This window comes from Nilaparvata lugens, chromosome 9 (assembly GCF_014356525.2).
Source record: "Nilaparvata lugens isolate BPH chromosome 9, ASM1435652v1, whole genome shotgun sequence".
Classification (NCBI taxonomy): Eukaryota; Metazoa; Arthropoda; class Insecta; order Hemiptera; family Delphacidae; genus Nilaparvata; species Nilaparvata lugens.
This window is the reverse complement of record NC_052512.1, coordinates 26,744,063-26,761,231: the sequence shown is the minus strand read 5'-3', so window position 1 is coordinate 26,761,231 and position 17,169 is coordinate 26,744,063. Positions and strand designations below refer to the sequence as shown.

At 37.1% G+C, this 17,169-nt stretch overlaps 1 protein-coding gene across 1 annotated transcript in view; it reads right to left on the bottom strand.

The window, feature by feature from the left end:
• Positions 1 to 1,118: 1,118 nt before the first annotated feature.
• Positions 1,119 to 17,169, bottom strand: part of LOC111052583 — a 50,901-nt gene continuing 34,850 nt past the window's right edge. Inside the window, exons 3-5 of the mRNA XM_039435715.1 lie at positions 14,587 to 14,679; positions 3,120 to 3,263; positions 1,119 to 1,616 (exon numbers count right to left, since the gene is read on the bottom strand). Of these exons, the coding sequence (XP_039291649.1) occupies positions 1,545 to 1,616; positions 3,120 to 3,263; positions 14,587 to 14,679 (309 nt within the window). The 3' untranslated portion in view covers positions 1,119 to 1,544. The remainder of the gene's footprint in view (positions 1,617 to 3,119; positions 3,264 to 14,586; positions 14,680 to 17,169) is intronic.

Here is a 17,169-nt window from a genome sequence, read left to right as displayed (position 1 = left end):
AAAAGAGTTTGAGACCATTTGCAAATCTTCCACGTCCCGTTTCGGAAAGCCAATTTTCTGACTCCAGCTGTTTGAAGTCTAGAACTCAGCTTAATCCCGAGCTCGATAACCGGCCCTAAATACTGCAGATTGATAGATTTTGAGAGTAATTGCCAGAACTGTACGGCCAACTATGGAAATTCTGAAGAGAGCTGTAGCAGGAAAGCAGTATCCAGCTATACTGGATATAAGAGCACAAAGGGCTGAACTTCCAGATAGGGTACAACATTGATGAATATTTTTTTCTGGGTTTATTGAAATGATCCTGACCAAACCCAAATGACGGTCTACAATATAATCAATCCTAGCCTGTTCGATTTAAATTCTTCATTTAGTTTCAATTGATTTACAATTGTGGTACCTATTGATTTAAAATGAATGATCTATTGATTCACAGAAAATTATAATAAGAGAATCAAACATAAATTAATAGTCTTATCATCATTGAAAAACATTCATTATAATATGTGTCTTGAAATGCTGTTCTCAGATTGTTTATATTGTTAATTGTTTTTGAAGGGACGGATTCAAAGATCCAAAGGATCAAAGAACCCCACACGTCAACCGAAGCTTATTGTGTTCCCAAGTAGTATGTTAGGGAAACCTGTACCTGTGTTCTTTACAAGAATCAGGAGTTTTTCCCTATACTAACATCCCATTCATCACCTGGTTGCTTGTTGCAATCCAGTGTGATATGCTTGGCAGCCTCTTCAGACTGTTTAGTCCTTGTGACGTACGTGAGTTCCACTCCTGGCCTTCTTTGAGAGTCCTACCGCTGAGGAAGGGGTGGCCAATTTGCCTCTAGGGTGCCCGGCCACCCTTGACTCAGCCTCTTGACCCACATTTGTGCCTGGAGTTCCACCCATCTCTGGTCTCTTGGGTTTTTCTTTTCGCCCCTCCAAAACTGCCCTGATGGAACTTGTGGGTTTGAAGGCAGGGCAACTCTAGCAAGGCAACTTCTAGAGTTGCCTTGGAGTCCCTTTTGATCGCCTCCTACAACAAGCAGGATACTGTGGGTGAATTCTGTTTTTCAACACATCCTTGAGTATGGTGTTCGACTCGAAGCTCCCCTAACCCACAGGGGGCTGTTCTCAGAAATATATTTGAAAAGTATGAAATTCTCTTAATTAGCCGAGGATAGTTCTAGGCATACTACAAACGCTTCAAGATTCCACTCGGTCAAGTTTTCATTTTGTCAAGTTTTAAAACCCCGCAGAGCACGGGTTACCCGCTAGTATTATGATATGATAGAAACCATTATAGCACGATAGAAACCAGCAGTTTCTGTAGCTCCAGCAATAGAATATAAAAGCTATTATTGCAATAAATGAAAATAATTTATAGATGATTAACACAATAGGTGAAAGATAGCTCTACTCTATATTCATGGAAGAAAGATTCCAGAAGAAATATAGAGCATCACAAACAAACAAACAATTTCCACATTGGATATTTGAATAATAATATTTTGTTTCCAATGAAACATTGTAGCCCGTTTCACACGTTTACAAGGATTTGAATGCCGCATCAACGTCTACCATAGATATGCCCGTAGACGAGTGTGCAATGACTTTTACCTGTGAAAGATAAATGCAGAACAGTTGCTTTATCAATACTCTGCAATAAGCAATGGTTACAAGAAAAATGCAAATCACAAAAGAAGTGATGAGGAATATTGACAATTTATTATTTTCGTCAAGACGTCGTATTTCCACTTGTACTTGCCCAGCCAGCTTCAGTCGATTCATAGCAATTGAAATTCGGGGAATTAATTTTTCCTACAGTTACGTGGAAAAGTGGCCATTGCTGCACTGATTACAGAACGCAAAGAATCACTTTTCCGCTCTAGTGTGGGAAAAATTTTTCTGCACTCCAGATTTGCAACATGGCAACGCAAAATACTTAGTAGGTTATATGGAGCAACAGTGCAGCAAAATCAAAATGAAGTTGGTAACAGTGACTGCTGTGGCTGCTATAGTGAGCAGAGGTGCAACGAAGCACAACGCGCTAATTATTACTATTATATATTATAACCAGGACAGCAACAGCACAGTGCCACCCACACACACAGCACACAGCCGCCTCGCCATTCAAACACTACTACATTATTCAGGCAATTTTACCCATAATTACCCACTTTTCATATTCAATGGTAACTGTAGGAAAAACATAATGTGAAATACGTGCGCAAAGTTCCTCTGCTGCACTCAAGAAACCATTCCGCCCTCGCCGTAACGTTTCTTTCGGTGCAGCAAACTGTCACTTTGCGCACTAGTTGCACAAATAACTATATTCGCCCCCGATGAAATAATAATAGCACAATATTCGTACCCGCTCACTATGGAGCCTACACAAATTCCTCTCCAATATGCTGCAACCTGCTGCGGCAGTGTCAGTTCATAAACCTTACCTTGGAACTGACCACTCCAATGGTTATAGATGCTGGAGAGATAGGAAAATAATAAGGGTTTACAATATGATATGAGACCAATACCAGTTCCAAACTGACTCGTTATCATCTGACAAAATGGGTCAGTATTGCAAGATCATATCCAGCGGGGTCGTAACAGATTTTTGAAACTCCTTATAATTTCTATGAATCTAGGCGGCTGCTTCCAATATAATACTATGACCCTGTATTCATTTCCTCTTTGATAGCTGTTGCAAATTGAAATATCCTGAAGGATTTTGGGAAATAACAATTTCCCAAGATATTTTAATCAATATTATATATTGCTGATTCAAAGACATTATTCGGTTGAGAATATGATTGAATAAATAATTTACTACAAACAAGGTCAATAATAAAATATTTTGCCAGCACAAGATTGGTCATACATGGAAATAGGTTTATGGATGAAATACAAGATGACTCAACAAGAAAGCATGTAATATAATGAGCAATCAATAAGATAAAAAAATTAAAATATTATACAGAGTGTCCCACCAAGGTTGTAACAGCCTTTGACCATGGACTTTACTCGACATTTCTGACAAAAAAAGCGACGATTACAAGCGTCGGTGGCTGAATTTTCACATACCATAATGAATTCATGGCGACTATTCAATAGGCTACTCACCTGTTGACCATTTTTGAAGAAAAAAAAGGCAGGTGTTGCCGGGTTCTTGAAATGATTATCGAAAGAAGTATGTGGCTGATTGCTTTTGCTCGCACCTTGAATTCCATAGTAGCATTTGACAGATGGGTAGTTTTCGCAAACTGGCTATATATGGGAAAAAGCAGAGTTTAGGAAATTGTCTTGCAAGTCAAGTTTTAGAATATAAATTGCCAGGAATAAATTATATAAATTATATAAATTATAGTAATAAATTGCCTGCATAAATTGTCAGGAGCCACTCAACACTCAACAAACCTTATTTCATACACCACATCGCTGCAACCCTAAGTCACCCTATGAGTGTATGTGTGTCTGTGTACACGATGATTGTGTTCATGGGAGGTTGCGGTGCATGTACGTCTTCGGCGAAGTGAGCAGTAACCAGAAATCACGTGACTGCTGCACCACTACTTGCTCCCACCGAACGAGAATCGTTCACCGTTTTTGGCGCGTACTTTTGAAATTAATCGTTTACAGATCGGTGTTGACTAAATAATAAAGGTGTTATCAATGTGAACATTTCAGCTATAATTTATTATTATTGAATCAATAATAATTATTAATTTATAATTTGAATATATATATATATATATAATATATATATATATATATATATATATATGTATATGTATATATATATATATATATATATATATATATGTTGTAATCATGTTTTTTTAATAATTAATGATGGTTGTGCTATCATCAATGAAAATTTGACTACTTTTCTATGCAATTAGTGTTAATGAATAAAACGTTTTATGGAATATTAGCAAAATGTTAATAATTAAAGTTTCTTGATTTATGTCTACTATCCAGACATTTATCTAGATAGATCCTGGCTTAGGAATGAATAAACAAAATATAGAATTCCAACTAAAAGATAACATAAACAAATCTTAGTTTAGTAGAATAGTCAATAAAGCTCAAAAATAATAAACTTTCCAGCCAATAATGAATGAATTTCTTGTTTTTCGACTATTCTGTAATTAATTCCATCAATGGAATAAAATACTTCATACGCCTCATCCTTTTTTTAGTATATAGACTCTGAATGTGGAGACATAACCTAACAAAACAGCGGACAACCAACACTTTAACTCTCGACCAATAAGAAGCATTGATCCTGGTACTGGTTTTGTGGAACATACTTTTCGAGCGGTGCAAGTGAGCATGTACATGGTGCAAGTGAGCATGCACCACTCCACTCTGTTCCAAGATGGCGACCGGTACCTGAACTGTCAAAAGCTCCCACCGAACACATATCATTGATTGTGTTCATGGGAGGTTGCGGTACATGTACGATTTCGACCAAGGACACGAAAATGCGTTCGGTGGGAGCTTTTGACAGTTCAGGTACCGGTCGCCATCTTGGAACAGAGTGGAGTGGTGCATGCTCACTTGCACCGCGTACATGCTCACTTGCACCGCTTGAAAAGTATGTTCCACAAAACCGGTACCGGGATCAACGCTTCTTATTGGTCGAGAGTTAAAGCGTTGGTTGTCTGCTGTTTTGTTAGGTTATGTCTTCACATTCAGAGTCTATAAACAAAAATAGGATGAGGCGTACGAAGTATTTTATTCCATTGATGGAATTAATTACAGAATAGTCGAAAAGCAAGAAATTCATTCATTATTGGCTGGAAAGTTTATTATTTTTCAGCTTTATTGACTATTCTACTAAACTAAAATGTGTTTATGTTATGTATCAGTAGGAATACTATATTTTGTTTATTCATTCCTAGGCCAGGATCTATCCAGATAAATGTCTGGATAGTAGACATAAATCAGAAACTTCAATTATTAACATTTTGTTAATATTCCATGAAACGTTTTATTCATTAAAACTGATTGCATAGAAAAAGTAGTCAAATTTTCATTGATGACAACACAAACCATCATTAATTATTAAAAAAAAAAAAAACTTTATAAGGGAAAACATGATTACAATATATTATATTTTTTTCAAATAATAATCGAATATTATTATTGAATCAATAATAATAAATAATAGCTGAAATGTTCATATATTGATAACACCTTTATTATTTTGTCAACACCGATCTGTAAACGATAAATTTCAAAAGTACGCGCCAAAAACGGCGAACCAGAATTCGATTTTCGTTCGGTGGGAGCAAGTAGTGGTGCACCAGTCACGTGGTTTCTGGTTACTGCTCACTTCGCCGAAGCCGTATATGCACCGCAACCTCCCATGAACACAATCAATATCTCATCTCTCAATCAACGAAATGACTTTTAATTGGGAACTTAAGGTCCTTACAATATTATGATCAAACACAAACAATTTCGATCATATGCAATTGAAGATGGTGGCTAAAATAGCGGAAATGTTGTCAAAAACAGGGTTTTTCACGATTTTCTCGAAAAGGCTCCAATGATTTGATACCTGAAATTGTCATTGATTCTATCAACTGCCAAAAGTCCGATATCTGTAAAATTTTCAGGAGCTCCGCCCCATCTATGTAAAGTTCGATTCTAGATTCCCAATTATCAGGCTTCAGATACATTTTGAACAAAAAATTCCAAGTGGAAAAGATCGAGCATGGAAATCTCTAGAATTAATGTTCAGTAACATTTTCACTTAAGATTGAAAATAAGCTTGAAATTCGAGAAAATGTGATTATTCAATTGCAAACTCTAGTCAACACTTGATTCTATTAAATCATTCACTATGAAGAGATAGCAGACCTCGTGTGTCTTCAGCATTATTGTCCTGTCACTAGCTGGCTTATATCTTTGAATAGTAGACTTGAGAAGCGCGTGAACATCAGCGTCAGATGATCAATTTTCATAATGACAGGAAAAGTTGTGTGAGTTCGTCACACCAGATTTTTTTATAGTTAGTATGGTGATTTGAGTTCTATCCCATGCATTTATCTAGGTGTTGAGTATTCCTGAATCTGGTTAGGTAATAATTATTGTGTTGTTCCTATATTAACAAGCAGACTTATTTTGTTTTCTTATATACAGGCATTTCAACAGACAAGCATGTCGTCTGAATGTTCCTTTTGTCAGGGTAGAAAAACTGCAAGGTATTATAGAATATTGTCAATAAAGGCATTCAATAAGCTGCCTGTTAGTGTGAGAAATATGAATCAAACCTGTTTTAAACATAAGTTAAAAAGCTGCTACGAGAGAACCCATTATGTGGAAGAATATTTTTCAATTTTCCTGTGGATATGATAAATAATTATTTCGAGTGATGATTATGTGACGTGTATGAATTGGTTCATCAAATTTTCAGTTCTTTTTATAGCTAGGACTAGCAGGGCACCCGTGAATTGAAACATAGATCATTTTGCAAGATAATTATAATCCAAATTCAATCAAATCGTCATAATCGTGTCTGATATTCACCATACCATCAAAAATTGCTAGCTGAATAGAACTGGATTGATAAATTAATAATACTTCTAATACATACAAAATAACTTTTGACTTGGGAGGGACATGCGAAGCAGAGAAAGCATACAGCAGGAGGGATACAGAGGCGCAATGTTGCCGTCCTGAACCGGCCAGTGTTCTCCAACTTCAAGTGCTCATGCTACACATGCGAAGTTTCCTGTCTGAAAGCAGTCAGACGACTGACTCCAATTGACAAATTGGCAACTGCCCTTCTACCTATGACTCTATTCATCACTGTAATTGGCTGATCTCCCTCCAGTTCTCTGCGCCACATATTCCTCAAAGTCAGAAGTAATTTTGTATGGACTATAATCAAACTGTAGTTTCAGACACTCATACCTGATCAGCTCATTAGAACCCATTTCAATCATGTGGGCTACCAAAACTTGAATTTAGTTATTTGGTGGAAATAATTTAGAATAATTAAGCCTTATTCCTCGAAGAAAAAGAGAACAATCTATTGATTGAAAGCTTTCAATATTCTGAAAAGCTGTTAGGTTTTTTAGAACATTGTACCTTATCTTTTGTTATAGAACAGGCTCCTTTCATTTTAGTTTGATATTCTCTAGAATAATGTCTTAGGGCCGTTTGCACACTCAAAGCTTAAACTGGATTTAATCAGCTGGTAGCTTAAACTCAAAATGTAACACATAATAACAAACGAGACTTGATACAGATTTAATCCAGTTTAAAATTAAATTTAGTTCAAACTGTCACTGTGCAGACGGCCCTTAATAGTTCAATACGCTTGTTTTGACAATTCAATAAAGTTAATGGGATATTCCTGATTTCCACACTGAGACTATGGTTGAGGAGGGTCGTTCACAATAAAGTAGATATAAAAGGACGACTCTGGCACACTTGTGTGCCAGAGTCGTCCTTTTATATCTACTCAACAACATTCATACTGCCCACAGTAATTGATGAACATTGGATAAATAAAATGGATAATACTGAGGGTGATGCCCACATAAGCTCTCAGTCTTGTGCGTGGGTCATGAGTGAGAGGGATGATGATGATAGATGACGACTACTTTTTATGTAGTTGGGACCATCGGCTTATCCTTATCGTCTCATCCGAAAGACGGGGTGGCCGTATACCATGAGATTGTGCTGTGGTCAAAAACTTTCGGCACCGGTCGAGATTCGAACTCGGGTTCCCTTGATTATCAGACCAGCGCGTTATCACTTACTCCAACGAGCCACCTAATTACATAATAATAATAATTATTGCTACTATAATAAAAAATTGTTTATAATACAGAGTGTTTACGAACTCCCTACCAATGCTAGGTCATTGTTCCTGGGTAAACCATATCTAAATATCATATTTAGCATATTATCCATATCATATCCATATCTCATATTACCATAACTGAGTATAAGTTCGGAACTCGAACGGAAAGGTGTATCAATTTTTCCTCCACCTACTGTCTAAAGTACTTACTTTACTCCCTATAACCTAATACTAAAGTGTCACTTTTTCGCTCTCGGTAGTAAAAAACAGAAAAACTCCCTAGGGAGTAAAAGTGACTCCATTTAAATAACATGGGGAGCATCTCCATTTTGAAACTTAAATTGTAATAGGTTAGAAGGTCTAAGCTCAGATGAGAAAGCATAATAGAGGTATCTGTCATTGAGTCAACTGAATTCAATACCACAACCAGAAATTTGATCAACTCATGAAATATAAGTTTGTATGATATTATATTCTTAATATTAGTAGACGATAAAAATTTATACAATTTTAAAAATATTATATTCTATTCAAAATGCCAGCCAAAAAAATATTTCTGATCTGCAATTCAAATCTGAACCGCGTGATCTGGAGTCAGCCATTTTTGGTAGCTGCTCAGCTGATATAATTGTTACAACTTTTGCCGATAGATAGCGCAATCGGCAGTGCCAATCAGCCAACCGATTTTTAGGTTTTAGATTTTAGGTTATGTTGTTAGGAAACATTGTCACCAATACGTAAGTTATTAGAATGATTTTATTTGCAGTTTCTATAAAAAAAATGTAGATGGAGGAAAAATGTTATGTACATCACGAGCGAAAAATACTTTCTCTCCCTCAGGAAAATTGCTGCCCTCGGCTTCGCCTCGGGCTTCAAACTTTTTCCCACAGGGAGAAAAAGTCGTACTTTTCACTCTAGATATACAAATAACTATTGTGCTCTCTTATCTCCAATGACTAGACTGTAACTACCTGATCAGTCTATGAACTATTCTATTGAATTGAGCATTCTAACCTATTAATTAAGTTAATTCGTGAGCTTTTATGACAGTTTGAAATTATTACTTTGAGTAGTGTTAGTTGTTGTGTATTAATTGAGTTATTCATGACAGTTTGAAATTATTACTTTGAGTTGTGCTTATAAAACTGTCCAAATTTGTAATAGTATGAGTGCCTGTGGAATGTGCAACCAACCGTTAATCAAGCTGGCGTAGCTGATAAACTCTTCTGTAAGGAGTGTAATTTTTATTTTCATATAGCTTGTCTTTATATAAAATCAAGTGATTCATCATTTTTGAAAAACTCATCGTGGTGCTGTCCTGGTTGTCTTAAACAACAGCGTACATCGTGACAACACTCGTTAGATAGCACACCAGTAAAAACTAACGTGACCCTCAAGTCGAACTCTTCGAATATGACCGATCCTACTGTCTCAATGGAGTCTATGGAGCAATTAATTAGAAATAGTCACTCGCAGTTCTCCGCCAGTATAGAGGAGTTAAAAATATAATCAAAACCGGTCAGGATGGGCAAAGTGAACTTAGTAGTTTAATTAGTGAGCAGAGCGAGATAATTATTGATCGTCAGCAGCAGCTCATAGATTCACTTCGGATTTAAATTAAAGAAGTTCGTGAGCGACTGCAGTCTACTGAGGATCGTCTCCATGATCAAGAGCAGTATACCAGAAGGAATACGCTTGGGATCCACGGTGTTCCCGGGAAGGCGGACGAAGATGTGATGGAGACGATTGCTGTGGTGGGACGAGCGGTGGGCTTGAACGTGACGCCGAGCATGGTGGACGCCTGCCATCGATTGCCGATTCGTACGGGAGGACGTCACGCGGCGGATGCAGCTGGCGGCGGTATGCGGCCGGGCCCCCCTGCGGCCATCGTCGTCAGATTTGTGAGACTTCTTGATGCTCATCAGTTCATGGAGCTGAGAAGAAAGATAGGCGTTCTCAGAAGGCAACAGGTCCACGGTCTTGAAGGTCAAGGCCCAATCGACATCAATCGCAGTCTCACTGCTAAGAGAAGAAAACTTCTAGGGATCTAAAGAAGAAAGAAGCAATTGAAGATGCATGGGTTGATCGGACTGGATGTGTTCGTATCCGTAAAAGTGAAAATGATAGGTCACCGACGGTGATAAGAAATGACAATGATTTAAACTTCCCCAAGCTTTAAATTATCTCTCCTCAAATAAGCTTTAATTTCCAATCCATTTGTACTGGAGTCACGGATATATTACCTATTATTTTACAGTTTCAGGTAAACGGCCAGTTTGTTACTTGTGAATATACGAACTTTTTATTCGGTTTTTAATCCTTCGTATCTTATCACAGTATTTGCTGTTATTCTTAATGTAGTGATTGCTTATTCATTTCCTGGCTGATGCAATGTATGAAGATACAAGGTGCAAAGTATTTTATTTCATTTATGATTGTTGTCTGATAATTTTCGTTCTGAATACTTTATTAAAAAACTACTAATAAGATAATACTTGATACTTCATCACATAATAAATTTTTATCATCCTCAGTTTAAAATTTTGCTGCAATCACCTATCATATTTCATTCTTCTCCCATTTACATTTCAAACTTCTATTCTATTTCTTTAAGTTCAGTTATTTTTATTTTTTGCTAATCATACTGGATTTCAATATCTTATACCAAAATGTTAGAGGTCAGCGTTCCAAAGTTCCAAGTTTTTTCCGGAAGGTTTTAGAATGTGATGCTGATGCAATTGTCCTCACTGAAACATGGTTGTACAATGGAATTCATAATGAGGAATTGTTCGATGAGCGGTACACTGTCTTCCGCAGGGAAATGTCTGGTGATCATGGGTTGAGGGGTGGTGGAGTACTTGTTGCTGTTCGCAGTTCTCTTAAGGCCGTATTATTATCAGAATTTTCATCACCGGTTTTTGAATCTATCTGGATTGAGATTTTATTGAATAATAAAGATCTGTACTACATCAACGCTGTTCATTTTAAGTCATCGACTTCCTATGAGACTTATCATCGATATTTTTAACTGATCGAATCTTTCAATGAAATTTCAAATAACAATGTAATAGTCATTGGTGACTGGAATATTCCCAAAATAGGTGGCTCTAGCTTTGACTTCAGTAGAGGGTCTCGTCTGGCAGCTGCATTGGGACTTTTCATGGGGGTGATGGGCTTAGAGTCTTATAATGGAATTGTCAATTGTAATAATCGGACTTTGGATTTGGTTCTTAGCTCGTTCCATGTTAATGTTTCAAGATGCGATGACTGTTTGGTTCCCAAGGATAACCATCATCCTACACTTTCCATTTCTTTTCCATTGCTTCACATGAGGGCAGATCACGGAGATGAACCAAATGACAAATTTCAATATGTTTTTAAGAGAGCTGATTTTCTTCGCTTGTATGAATCTCTGAGAGACGCTGATTGGACCGCTGTCTATTCATGTTCAGAAGTCAATGAGGCAACTGAAGTTTTCTATAACATAATTTACTCATGTTTTGATCGGTGTGTTCCTAAAAGAGCCGCTGGTGATCGGATTGGCAGTTACCCTCGGTGGTATACTAGGGATATAATTCAAGAGATCAAACGGAAGGAGAAATGTGCCCGACAGAGGAGAGTCTCTGCTCATCACGACGAGGAATTTAGAAGATTGAGATCTGCTTTGAAACATGGAATTTCTCAAGCTTATCAGGCTTATATGAACTCAGTTAAGTCAAGTATTGGTGGTGACATGAGGAACTTCTGGTCATATATGAATAATGATCTGAAGGATGAGCGGTCAGAGAATTCTATGAGATGGAGTAATAGTTTTGTCACAGGTAGTGAGATTTCAGAGTCGTTTGCAGATTATTTCTCATCTGTTTTCAACAGAAGCGACAATCATGTTGGATTTTTCGATGACACAATTGGTCACTCCCCTTTCCACTTGAATTCTATCTCAATGACAAATATAGTTAATTCTTGGAGCTTGAAAGGTAATGGATCTGTTGGTCCAGACTTGGTTCCACCGTATGTCATCAAGGGCTGCTCTGATTTGTTTATTGAATCGCTTGAGTTCATTTTCAATCTAGCACTGAAAATATCCACGTTTCCTGATCTGTGGAAGCAAGCCAAAGTAATTCCCATTTTTTAAGCTGGGAGCAGACAATCTGTTGGAAACTACCGTCCAATTTCTATAATTAATTGTTCTGCAAAGATTTTCAAAAAATTTATTCATAAAAAAATATTTAATCATATAGAACCGTGGACTGCTGATGGCCAGCATGGATTTTTGCCAGGCAGGTCTACAGTGACTAATTTATTGCATTTCCGGAGTGAGGTATCAGCTTGTCTTGATTCAGGTACTCGTGTTGACACTGTGTATACTGATTTATCAAAAGCTTTTGATACTTTAAACCACAAAATTTTGTTCCGAAAATTGGCATCCTTTGGGTTTTCACTGTCAAGTGCTAGATTTATTCTTTCCTATCTGTCTGATCGGAATCAATTTGTTTCTGTTGGTGGTCTTCATTCCAGATCTTTCAGTAGCCCATCAGGCGTTCTACAGGGTTCAAATTTGGGGACTTTGCTCTTCATAATATTCATAAACGATTTGCCGGCTGTCATAAAGCATTCGTCTTGTCTGCTGTACGCAGATGATGAAAAGATCTTCAGGGTGATTAGATCTGAAACTGATTGTCAGCTGTTTCAAAGTGATGTAGACAGTTAGTTTGGTTGGTGCTTGAGAAATCAGCTCAGAGTTAATATTGGTGAATGTGCTAAGCTGTCTTTCAGTGGATCATTTCAAAGACCTTGGTGTAATTTTTGATCCTGAGCTCAATTCCAATCATCATGTGAGAAGTTTATGTTCCAGAGCATGTCAACAGATTGGATTCATTCGGAGAACCTGCTCTCAATTTGATAATCACGATATTCCTATTTTATTATATAAGACACTTATCAGAAGTTCATTAAACTACTGCTCTGGAGTATGGCATCCATATCTCGCCTCTCATAAGCTGTAATTGGAAAGAATTCAAAGTAAATTTCTAAGGTTTGTATATTTCAAGGGTTTTAAAATGTTCTGTCCTTTCAATTTACCCACAGCTAACCTAAGAGCCATATCCGATATTCAATCCCTGGAAGCATCCAGGAGCTGTAAATTGCTTTTGTTCTTATATGATATATTGAACAACCGTGTCCAATCAACCTACCTCCTTTCATTGCTGAATATATATGTGTCTTCAGTTTCACGGCATTCCGGCTACAGATTTCTCCCTCACCAATGCAACTCCAATAGTCACTTCAATTCTTCAATCAACCTCATGATGAACCTTATAATTACCATAGTTTTCACCTAGACCTTTCTCATATGAATCCCAGTCAGTTCAAGAAGGCATGTAAGCAGCTTCACCCAATGTGACACCTATTTTTCCCACGCTAGCCCTCATCAACTTACATAGAGTACCATATTTAGTAGATGACTTCCTTTCATTCTCAGCTCTGTTATCATCCACCTCATTCTTATTTTATTCTCAGCATATAATTCACATCATTCTTGGAATGTTATTTCTAATTTATTGATTCCTCTCTTATCATTTTCTCATATTGTAAATGGTTTCTAGTATATTGTATAGTCTCTAGTATTTAGTATATTTAGTTTTCAGTATATTTGGTTTCTCATAACATTTTTCTCTTCTTCACTTATATGAAATGGTTTTTTCCCTCGATTTTCAATTACTTTGTAGAGTGATTAATGTAATTTTTTTGATTAGGGAGCAATTTTTGGGGTTTTCCCGTATGCTCCCATATTTTTGTAAATAAATAAATAAATCATATTTGAATTGTCCGGAAGTCTTCAGTTACTCACACGAAATTGAAACTTTGCACAATCATTTATAACAACTAGACGAAGCTACAAAAAGTATGATAATTTTTCAATTTCATAAAACAAAACGACGGCCATTTAAAATTTTGTTTCTTGAATAACTCAGAAACCGTTGGTTTTACAAAAATTACAAGAATAATTTTTAGTAAATTCAATTACCTATCGATTGGCACCAGATTTTTCAAGATTTAATCAATATTAACTGAGATATGGCAGCCTTAGTGATAGGTGACCACTGAAAGTTTGTTGCAGTGCAAACCAATGCATGATAATAGAGTCGCCTCAATGATGCAACAATCTCTATTTGCATTTCATGTTTATAGTAAGCGATTTTAGGTAATTTCAAACAATGAAATAGCGTTACATAACTCTCTAAAGGTGGGTCACCAACCACTGGAGCTGCCATATCTCAGATAATAATGGTCAAATCTGGTACTATGGTTAAAATTGGTCAAACGGTTTCTGAGTTATTCAAGAAACACATTTTGAATGGTCGCCACTTTGTTCTATGAAATTGAAAAATTATCATATTTTTTGTAGCTTTGTCTATAAATGATTGTGTAGAGTTTTAATTCCGTATGTTCTACCATTATTTGAAGAAAACAATAAGTGAAAAACAGCAAGATGGCCGCTGTGTGAGTAATTGAAGACTTCCGGACAATTTAAATATGATATTTAGATATTTTTCCCACGCAGGAACAATGGCCTGAAGTATTGGTAGGGAGATCGTAAACACACTGTATAACAATGATAATTATTGTTACTATATTATAAGAATAGTGAATAATAGCCTATAGTGGTAACAATATGTGGACTGCAGATTGTGCACATTATTCATACAGATTGTGATCAACAGACTCATACAAAATGTGTTACCTTTGTCCTGGAGTACTCACCTCAATAGCTTTCAAGTTTTCGTCCATGTTGTAATTATAAACTACAATTAAGCAATATGTGCCACCACCTTTCATCATGGCTTCAAATTCGTTCTGTAACAGGTGTGAAGATAACTTTTGTGGGGTTCTTGAACAAGGTGCAGAGAAGTATAATAATCAATGCAACTTTTACTAGTAGTTCTGCGAACAGTAGACCTCGCTCATGAATAGAAATCAATGAGGAGGGCCGTTATGGAAGTACAGTATATTGTGAAGATTTAGCCACGTCATTTACTTTTTTTTCATTGAATGTGGTAGTGACATTGTTTCCAAGGACACCGAACTTATAAATGTCTCTCGAGAAGGTATCTTCATATCGTCCCATATTTAGAATATCTACAATATTCACAATATTTACTTTATTAACATATATTACAACTTTGAAATTTCACTTAATTTTTATAAGACGTCTTATTCTTATCAGGAATACGCTCAATGGCCAATAGTGGTGAGAGAGATTCCCTCATCCACATGCAAACCCGATAGCTTCATCTGCTTGATTCGAGTCAGGCGGTCAAAATTAAATCAGGTTGAATGACAATATCAGCCAGCTTCTTAGCCCTGAACAGAGCGGCATAAGAACATCCAGGTGCCAGCTCTTTATTTCCAATGTCCAACACAACTTTTGGTAAAGTCAGTCCATGTGACTTGTGGATCGTTACAGCCCAAGCCAAGATCAGCGGGAACTGGGTCCTGGAGCAATATACATTTCTGGACTACCAGGAGCGAGTAACAGGGGTAACAGGAACACAGTTTGTTCAATAGCGGTTCATTATAGCTGTCAAATTTGACACATACAACAAGCGGTAAGTCGCATGGAGGTGCTTTGCCTGGTTGGTAAACAATGTCAGTAACTGTAACCAATGCACCGTTCACCAAACATTTCTTCACCCGAAGGTTGGTCTTAAGAATTACATGACTTTGAATACTCGTATAATACCTTTTCCAATCCCTGAGCTGTGTCATAGTCCGCTTAGTGCATATTGGCGAGCTCGATGTGAAGAGCTCCTAGACGTAGTGCAGCAGTTAGGGCCTCCGACAGTGTTTTCCACTCTGAGTGCTGCTGATCTACATTGGCCTGAATTGTATCGGTTGTGGATCCCAACACTGACTACAATAATCTAGATATTAATGAATCCTGGAAGCGGAGATTATCATTAATGAATGATAATCAAATGGTAATAGATTGGTTTTTTCATGAAAGAGTTGATTTTTTTATTGAAAAAGTATTAATCCCTCATTTTAATGTCACTGACTTCTAGTATCGCACAGAATTTCAACACCGTGGGTTTCCTCATATCCATGGTGTCTTTTTGCTCCTGGTGTCATCAATTTGAATGCTGCTGATAAGGATACTCTACAAAATATTGCAACTTACCTTGGAACATCGTTTCCACTACAATCCGCAAATAAATGCTCCAATGCCATTGTTCATCCCTGTCAGTATCATTATTCTGATGCTACAAACCATGGAGAGGATTTTTGCAATCTAATCATTGTTGTCAAGACATACCAAGCATGGACTGCAGTGTTTCCGTTAAAAGAGGAGCTCTGGCATTGAAGAGTGTAGATTCAAGTTTCCATTTCAACTGCAAGAAACGACAAGGTTGACAGAAGAAAGTGGCCAATGGGAACTTATTACTGAAAGAAATGATCCTTTGGTTAATCGTCACAACAGATTCATTACATAGCACTGGAGAGCTAACACTGACATTCAATGTATCATCAGCATGGATGCAGTACTTAATTACATCGCTAAGACTTAGCATACTGCATACTTTGTATGCAAGTAAGGCTGAACCAAGCTTTAAAGCCATGGAGGACCTTCTATCAGAAGCTCTAGCCAAAGACACTGATTCAGCTAAGACTGCAATTCAAAATTTTTTCATTATTCAGCCCAAGAGACACATTTGAATGGGTTGGCCCCTTTACCACAGCTCACGGGCATTTGTCAAGGTCAACGTTGAACCACAGCAATGGATTCCAGTAGGATACACATCTGAATCATTCCCTGCTAAATCAGCCTTTGATAGTTATGCTCAACACCCTCAGGACGTTGATACCATGGCTTTAAAAGAGTTCACTCAAAATAATAATAAGAGAGGTAAATCCTGGGTCAAGCAACGAAATCCTGCTGTGGTTAGAGTCTTTTCTAAATGGAAACTGAATATTGGTGATGCCTACTACCGACAGCAAGTTGTCTTAAGTATTGTGCCGGGCACTCTCTTTAATTCAGGCCTTTTCCCAAGTTATAATAGTAAATTTAATACGCAATAGACTAGAGCCATTATTGTAAGCGAGTTAGCGAAATAAATAATTTTCTCTCTCTATTATGAACGGCCATGACTTCGAGTTTCCCATGATAGATATTTAAAAATTGTGGCTCCGAGTCGTCGAGGAATGTAGATTATGGAATTATCTCTAAAACTTAGCCTTCTTGTCGCGACATAAAGTGCGATAAGTTGGAAAACAGCAAGCATTGAACTTATAACAAACTACCGATTTTGCAGTTACTATTTGGTCCAAAGGCTCTAGAAGCCACGC